Source organism: Octodon degus, unplaced genomic scaffold (assembly GCF_000260255.1).
Source record: "Octodon degus isolate 3935 unplaced genomic scaffold, OctDeg1.0 scaffold00067, whole genome shotgun sequence".
Lineage (NCBI taxonomy): Eukaryota > Metazoa > Chordata > Mammalia > Rodentia > Octodontidae > Octodon > Octodon degus.
The window spans coordinates 10,260,915-10,269,411 of NW_004524643.1; the positions used below are offsets into that span (position 1 = coordinate 10,260,915).

At 37.2% G+C, this 8,497-nt stretch overlaps 1 protein-coding gene across 1 annotated transcript in view; it reads right to left on the reverse strand.

The window, feature by feature from the left end:
- Pik3c2a (phosphatidylinositol-4-phosphate 3-kinase catalytic subunit type 2 alpha) overlaps positions 1 to 8,497 on the reverse strand; it is a 147,206-nt gene that overhangs the window by 93,244 nt on the left and 45,465 nt on the right. Inside the window, exon 2 of the mRNA XM_004634951.2 lies at positions 5,866 to 6,987. Within this exon, the coding sequence (XP_004635008.1) occupies positions 5,866 to 6,933 (1,068 nt within the window). The 5' untranslated portion in view covers positions 6,934 to 6,987. The remainder of the gene's footprint in view (positions 1 to 5,865; positions 6,988 to 8,497) is intronic.

Here is an 8,497-nt window from a genome sequence, read left to right on the forward strand (position 1 = left end):
GATTGAACTCAGGCCCTTGCACTTGCCAGGGAAGCGCTTATTCCACTGAGCCATCTCCCTGGCCCCTAAGTACTGTTCTTTTTCCATGTTTTGGTCACACAATATTTGAACTAAACTATTAAGATTATTATTAACAAAACAAAAGATACCAGAAGAAAACAGGAAGTGAGCTTGCTGAATAAGGGGAAAAATACCCTTTTCAGTGGAGTTTTTACTACAAAGCAAGTTTCTGACAGGAAATTAACACTTGAGGATATGAAATAATTATAAAGAACAAATATTACAATAACATATTGCAACAAAAAGTATGAGAACTACTTTAGAGAACTACTTCTAAGTAGCATGAATGGATTGTGCAAATTAAAATCCCTGTACCACAGACTTTATTATTATTGTTTTTAAGTCAGCTTGCTATTAATGCCACCACTCTTCAGTTTACACCAAACTAAACTTTTCTTCTACATAGACCAAATAAAATCTTAGCATTAATAAAAGGGCTCTGAACTTTCCTTGAATACAAAAATCCTTTCTGGGGGGCCGGGGAGATAGCTCAGTGGAATAAGCTCTTCCCTGACAAGTGCAAGGGCCTGAGTTCAATCCCTGGTTCCACACGCACACACATACACACACACACACACACACACACACACACACACAAATCCTTTCTATAGGTAGCACTTATAACAGGGTTACATACAACCTATTGAATGCCTCTAATCACTGTTTACAATCTGAGAGCAACAATTATGAAATGGCTATTTCTACATTCCTAGGTATTTCACCACCCAACCTGCCTTCTTAAATTTTCTTCCCCACTGATTCTAGTTCTACTTTCTGGGACACTAGATTTTTTTTTTTTGGTGGGGGGCATCTCAGCCTTCCCCTCTGCCTGCCTAAGCTTGCCTAAGCAGGTGCTTTAGACCACTGAGCTATCATGCTGGCCCTGGGACACTAAATTTTAAAATTAAGCTACTAAACTAAATTTCTCAATTCAAAGAAAAAATATAAGCAAATAGAACTTGCTTGATTTTAAGGTATTTATTTCAATTTTAACCCCTGCCACTACTTGGCATGATTAAAATCTGGCTTAAATCGTTTCCTAATGTTGCAAATATACTTAATATCTCTAATATACCAAAAATTTTAGTAAACATTCTATGCTGTTTTATGAAAACACCATGAATTTCAAAGTTTTCTACTCCCTTGAGTTAGTTTGAAAACCAATCCTCAAAACGGCTCACTGTCTCTTTAATTTTTATTTTATTTTTTATTTTTTGGTCCCAGGGATCAAACTCGGGACCTTGCACTTGTCAGGCAGGTGCTTAAGCCACTGAGCTATCACCCCAGCCCTCATTTTCTCTTTTAAATGGCAACTTTGTGAATTTTAACTATTTTTCCCAAAAGGATCTAAGAAATCATCTTGTCTAACTCACTACTTCAAAGATGAAAAAACCTCTGATCCAGAGCATGACTTATATCCAAAGAATATTTTCTTCTTTGGCCAAAATGTCTCAAACTTTTTTCAGCAGTTCTTTAAATAACATAACTAGATCTTGAAAACTAGTCTTTTCTGATACAAACTCTGGTTTACTGGTGGTGTCTCTTAGAATGTGATGCTTAAATACTATTATTAGGTGAGGCTTTAATACAGTAGGAAGTAATAAAGTGTTAACAAATTACCTACCTCCTCAACCATGATGCAATAAACTTTTTGAGATGAGGCAGGTAGCCCAAGTTACCCGATTTGAGACAGCATACCATTAGCAAAGCTCTTGATGTACTACACTGCAATGATCTGGCTCTACTTTCTATTTTTGACCATTTGAATCAGGGTTTCACCATTCAGTTCCAGCTGGCCTTGAACATTGTGAAGCCCAGGCTAGCCTCAAATTCTCAGTCAGCCTCCTGCCTCAGCTTATCAAAGGCTGGGATTATAGGTAAACACCACCACCCAGTTTAGCTCTGATTTCTGACTGATCCACTGACCAACCCAGCAACCTCATTAATTCTCAGCACCTGGTCAACTAGCAGTTCTCTGTGACCTGACTAGCAAATCTGGTTAGAGGAACTTTTACCTTTAAGAAACTACCTAATCTCATTATTTCCCACAGATACCTATAAAGACACTCCAAATAAGAAAAATAACAAGATGGTACTATGAAAAACATTAAAAATTAGCAGGAAAAGATCTATAGAAGACTTTATGTGGGTGTCACACCAGTGCCACATACCAAAAGAAAGGGTGAAAAACCTAAGAACAAAAAGATCAAGCAACTAAACAGGGCAGCTGGAAACAGAAGATTGAGGGGGGTGGGGTGTGTGTGTGTGTGTGTGTGTGTGTGTGTGTGTTCTTTTGTTTTGTTTTTGTGGTACCAGATTGAACTCAGGACCTTGCGCTTGCCAGGCAAGCACTTATTCTACTGAGCTATCTCCCTGGCACCTTTTTAAAATTTATTTTTAAAAATCTTTTAAACCATTTTTTAGGGGGGAGAAGGTAACAGCAATCTAAACTACTGGTTTAGGGCTGAAAAGGAAACTGCTGCAAGGTTACTCTATTTTTACACTCATTTACCTTGCCACATTCCCAGCTCATAGGCTCCTAAAGTGTGAGGAACTTTTAAAATACCTACGTAAGGGTGGGTCAAAAAGCTGAGACCCTGATGAAACTGGGTGTGGTGGCCCACACCTGTTATCCCAGCTCTTGGGAGGCTGTAAACAGACCATTCGATCTAGTAGGGAGACCCAGAATACCCTGTAGACCCTTCCTTAAAAATAAAAATAAATAAAATAAAATATCTACTCAAGAGGTTACAAATGCCAATTCAAGAAAATAGCAGATTGGCTGCATCAGAATCACTTAGGGTAAGTTTCAGGGGGAAAAAAATCCCTTCATACCTTTTTTAAATTTATTTTTGGTTTGTTTGAAACACATCTTGCTATGTAGTACAGGCTAGCCTTGAAGTTACTTATGTAGCACAGGCTGGCCTTGAACTCATGAGGATCCTCCTACTTCCCTTCAAATTTCACATTTTCTCCCCAACCCCACCACAGGTCAGGATTGATGAGACCTAAACTTGGAGGATATTATGACATATAACTGGCAAGCTGATCCCCAACCCCTTTTCTCAGTAATGAGGACTAAACTAGGCCTCACATTGAGTTATACACCCAGCCCTTTTTATTTTGAGATAGGATTTCCTTTTTTTTTTTTTTTTTTAACTGGGGATTGAACTCAGGCCCTTACGCTTGCCAGGGAAGCACTTATTCCACTGAGCCATCTCGCTGGCCCAGGATTTCCTTTAATTGCCCAAGTTGGCCTCCTCTTTATAACCCTCTGGCCTCAGCTACTTGAGTACCTGAGATTACAGTCATATAGCACTAGGCCCAATAGGAATCTTTTTTTTTTTTGAGACCAAGTCTTGCTATGTTCACGCTGGCCTTCAACTCATTAAGTAGCAAAGGCTGGACTGAAGCTCCCTACAACTGTCCTACCTCAGCTTCTTGAGCACTGAAATCCATATCTAAATACCTACGATAAATTTATTAGTTCCAAATTAGCATAAGTATTGTTTCTTAAGGGTAGGTCTGTGGCTTCTCTTTGACTTCTAATTTATCACAGAAAACTCCCAAACACACAGATACTTACTAATACAACAAAAACCCAGGTATTCATAACTAGCTTCAACAATTATTAGCACATGGTTAATCTTGTTTCATCAATAAGTCCCCAAATCCAAACATCTCATTAGACTTTATTTAGTGTACAAGTAATTTTATTACATCTATAAATTCTTTTATATATATAAACCTAAAATCTAAGAGCTCCTTTAATTAACTGCAATGTCAGTATATCAAAACACTACTTAATTTCATTATCTTATTACTTCAACTGTAAAGTGTCGGGTGTGGGATTCTTCTTAGTCTAATCCTTGCAACATTCTTATGAATTGTCTTGAGTCTGAATTACTATTTAAAAAACAAAAAGTCTGCTTTGAATATATGCAGCATAAATAAAAAGCATGTAAGCTCTTAGGTTCTGAATCCCAGTTTTGGATGTCTGAGTAACAAATAACCTGTCTATCCAGAAACCTCAATTTATTTAAGATGATAACTGCACTGTAATGGGGGAAGAAAAGGATAAGAGTGGTCAATGAGCACAAAGTTAACCAAGAATAAGTTCTTCTGGGCAGGGGACATAGCTCGGTGGCACAAACGCCTGCCTGGCAAGCACAAGGCCCTAAGTTTGATTCCCAGTACCAAAAAAGAGTAAGTTCTTTTGTACTATTGCACAAATAGATAAGTATAGGTAACAGTAATGTAAAAAGCTAATAGAAGAGAGAAGAGATCTTGAATGTTTTTACTATAAGCCAGGTATGGTGGCACCTATTTTGGGAGGCTGACCAGGAGGACAGCAAATTTAAGCCCCGCCTAGGCAAGTTAGTGATTTAACAAAAACTTGTCTCAAAATAAATTAAAAGGAGCCAGGTTGTGGTGGCACACACATGTAATCCCAACACTTGGGAGGGTGAAGCAGGAGGAATATTGTGAATTTGAGGCCAGTCTGGGCTACAAACTAAGTTCAAGGCCAGCCTAAATTGCATAGTGAAACCCTGCCTCACAAGACACATACAAAAAAAAAAAGGCTGAAGATGTAGCTTGGTGCAAAGACTTGTAGTACTGCAAAGGAAAAGAAGAAATCAAAAACATTTGAGGAAGTAGGTATGTTTAATCTAATTAAACATTAGAGAATGTATACATGTATCAAAACATCATATTGTACCCCACAAACATGTACAACTCTGTTTCATGTATTATATAACTATTAACTGTATTTAAAAAAAAAAAAAAAAAAAGTGCCCCTGGAATGGTAATTTCAATTCACTTGAGATAATCTACTTCCCTTAATGGGAAATGACTCTTCAGTGATTAGAATTTAACACAATGAAATAAACCGAGGCCATTTATAAACATATACATTACCTTTAATATTATCTATGTATTGTGGCTATACTGCATACACTGTAGAACTATGAATGCATACATACAGTGGTGAGATACAGGAGAGAAACTGTTTGAAAATGACCTGGATGTTTATACTGGTGGGTGGGCTAGACAACCAAGGGCTCTTCTACCAATGGGAGGATAAAGCCTCTGCTTAGCTCTCTGAGGATCAGAGGAGGCATCTTTAATAGCAAGAGTACAATTTTCCACTGCCTTAATGTTCTTAGGGTCTAGGTAACTGCCCTTGCCATGCAACTGTAAACTGCTTTAAATCATTCTTTCATACACTCATTCATTCATGGTTAAAAACAACAAAAATTAGTAAGAATTTCTATTGTAAAGTCAGAAATCAAAATTGTTTGCCTTAAAAAAAATTTTTAAAAAGGATAGGGGGTGAGGGAGATGGCTCAGTAGAATAAGCGCTTCCCTGGCAAGCACAAGGGCCTGAGTTCAATCCCTGGTTCCACCCAAAAATAAAAAAATAAAAAAAAATAAATTAAAAAATAAATAAAATTTAAAAACAAACGATAATACATAATGAGATATGGAAAGGCAGGAATATCTTAAATGCCTCAGTGACAGCCAGTTATTTGATTAGGTTTTATTTATAACACTAGAATATAAAATGAAAACAACTTGCCATACAATCAAAGCACTCTTAGAAGAAAACCAAATTTAGAATTTTTTTTTTTTTTTTTTTTTTTTTTTTGTGGAACGGGGGATTGAACTCAGACCCTTGTGCTTGCAGGAAAGCGCCTATTCTACTGAGCCATCTCTCCGGCCCCTAAAAATATTTTTCCTAATTATGCACATAAATACAAATTTTATGCTTCACTAAGATTCAGGGATAAGAAAATACTATACCTGAGGTGTTTGGCCCTGGACTTTTGCAAGCTGAGTTGTTCGAATATTTAAAGACTGGCTTCTTGTTACAGTTGCCCCAGAAAGAGATTTTCCATTCACCTTTCTTTCGAGGTGACAATTTGCTGGTGATCTCACTCCTAGAAGAACAGCATCCCAAGGATCCTCTGCTAGCAAACTTGAAATAGTTTTGTCTTCTTCGTGGTCTAATATTTCCGCATTGTCGACCTTTGGTTTACTTAGAGGATCCAAGTCTAGCCAGTCAAATTTACTAATATCCTCAGACTTTGGAGATCCCTGTAGATTGTTGACTGTAGCTTTTGAATTTGTTATCTCCAAATCAGTCCTTGCCTTTCCATTTTTTAAAAATTCTGATGTGCTAGCTATTTTGTCAAATAGTTTTGCCATATCAGGATTGACTACCTGACGATAGACTGGTAAATTTCCTTGTGGATGAAAGGGCATGGCAGGTGTCAAAGGATATGAAAAATATGGAGACTGTACTGGAAGTCTTAAATATATAGGTTCAGTAGATGGAAAAGTAGGCATTCTTGGATTGAAGCCATTCTGGAATGCAGCCTGTTTACTGTAAGTTGAAGGATAAATAGAAGTATAAGTGGAAGGTCCAGATAATCCAGGTGGCCACTGTCCTCTCTGTGTAGGTCTAAGATAGAGCTGTGCTGAAAATGAAGGGCTCAGAACAGGAGTAACTGGTAACACAGGTGCTGATCTAGTCTCAAAACCATCATCCAATAATAATTTCTCAAGTTCAGCTTGGGTGAGCTTTTCTACATCAATATCAACTGCTCTCTTGTGGGACTCTGATTCAGGAAACACCATAAGATCATAATCCTGTTGGTTAAAAGCTTGTGCTTTTTGTCTGGTGCTGCTTGACAACTCAAGGCTTCTCTGATTGTCAATCACTTGCCTATCTTTTTGCAATTTTGCTAAAGCCTCTGCTTCCATCTGTAATGCTTCTTCTTTGTCCACTTCTTTAGTTCTTGTTGGTTCCAAATGAGTAGATGAACACTGTTTAAATCCATTGTTGCTGGATATCTGAGCCATGTCCATTAAAAAGACCCAATCTTCCTCTGTTTTCTCTTGTAGCTTCCAAATTAGTAAGACCTATGTATATAATAAACAAAACACCCAATTAGATTTTTTAAGCACAAAAAAATTTATTGTTTGAAACTTACCCTATAATGATTTAGCATTTGAAGCCACTTATGCAAATAAAATGAACAGCTGAGTGAAATCTGGAACATTATTATACCCTATATACTGTTGGACTAAGGAATACTCATAACTATCTAATTTCCTGACCTAATAGAAAATTGTCTCTGTAGACAGACACACACAGCACTTGAGCTATCACAATGGCTACCATTAAACTGTGGCTCTTGTGGCAGAATTCTTGGCATGAAATAATCTTAAATGCTAGTTACATATTTTCAAGAGTTCAGATAGGGTTTACTGGTATGCAAATCCAAAGTCAAAACAGTTGTTATCTTTCATTATTTGTTAAATTGATCCAAAACCAATAAGTAATAAAGGCACCAACAACCTACTCAATAAAATAAGCTATATTTCATCAAAAAATGATGCTAAACTGTGTGTGGTGGCACACACCTATAATCCTAGATGCTCAGGAGGCTGAGGTAGAAGAATCACAAGTTCAGTGCCAACCAGGGCAATTTATCAAGAGTCTGTCTCAAAATGAAAAATAGAAAATGCTAGGGATACAGCTCAGTGCAAGAGCACTTGGCTAGCATGCATGAGGACCTGGTTTCAATTCCTAGTACATGCTAGGCATGGTGGTGCACACTTGTAAATCTAGCACCTGGAAAGCTCAGGCAGAAAGATGGCAAATTTGAGGCCAGCCTGGGCTACAAAAAAAAAAAAAAAAAAAAAAAAAGTGGTGGCAAATGCCTATCATGCAAGCACTTATGAGGCTCAAGCAGAAGTACTACTGCAAGTTTGAGGCCAGTCTAGGCTATATAGGGAGTTCAAGGACAGAATGAATTACAGAGCGAGACCTTGTCTCAAACATTTTTAATTTTAAAAACCAAAAACTAACCAACCAAACAGAAAACAAGAACAAGAACAAAAACCCCATAAAAAAAACAAACAAGCTCAGAAGAGAGCTCAGTGGCTTAAGTGCCTGCTTGGCAAGGACAAGGTCCTGAGTTCAATCCCTGGCACCAAAAAAGAAAGAATAAAAGAAAGCAAAAAAAATATATTGTGACAAACTAAGTAAGCTTATAATATTCTAGAATAAAAAATGTATAATGTAGCATAGCTGAGAATATTTTTTCCATAATTTTATTTAGAAATAAATACCAATGAGACAGTTTCAAATCAAATTGGTAGGATACTTCCAATAACTAACACAACGCATACTGCCTTCCTAGTGGCTATTTGTTGCACAAGATGCACACATGATATACTATTTACAAACACTATTAGGACAAATCCCTCTATTCCTTGAATTAAGAGAATGTAGCTATGTATCTATCCTAACCATTTTGAATACACAGATACTAAATCGTTTGATGACAACAATAAGCTTGTCTTCTGGATGGTTAACAACCTAAGTTTGCAGACCAAAATTAGAGAAAAAGGAGGGCTACAAGGA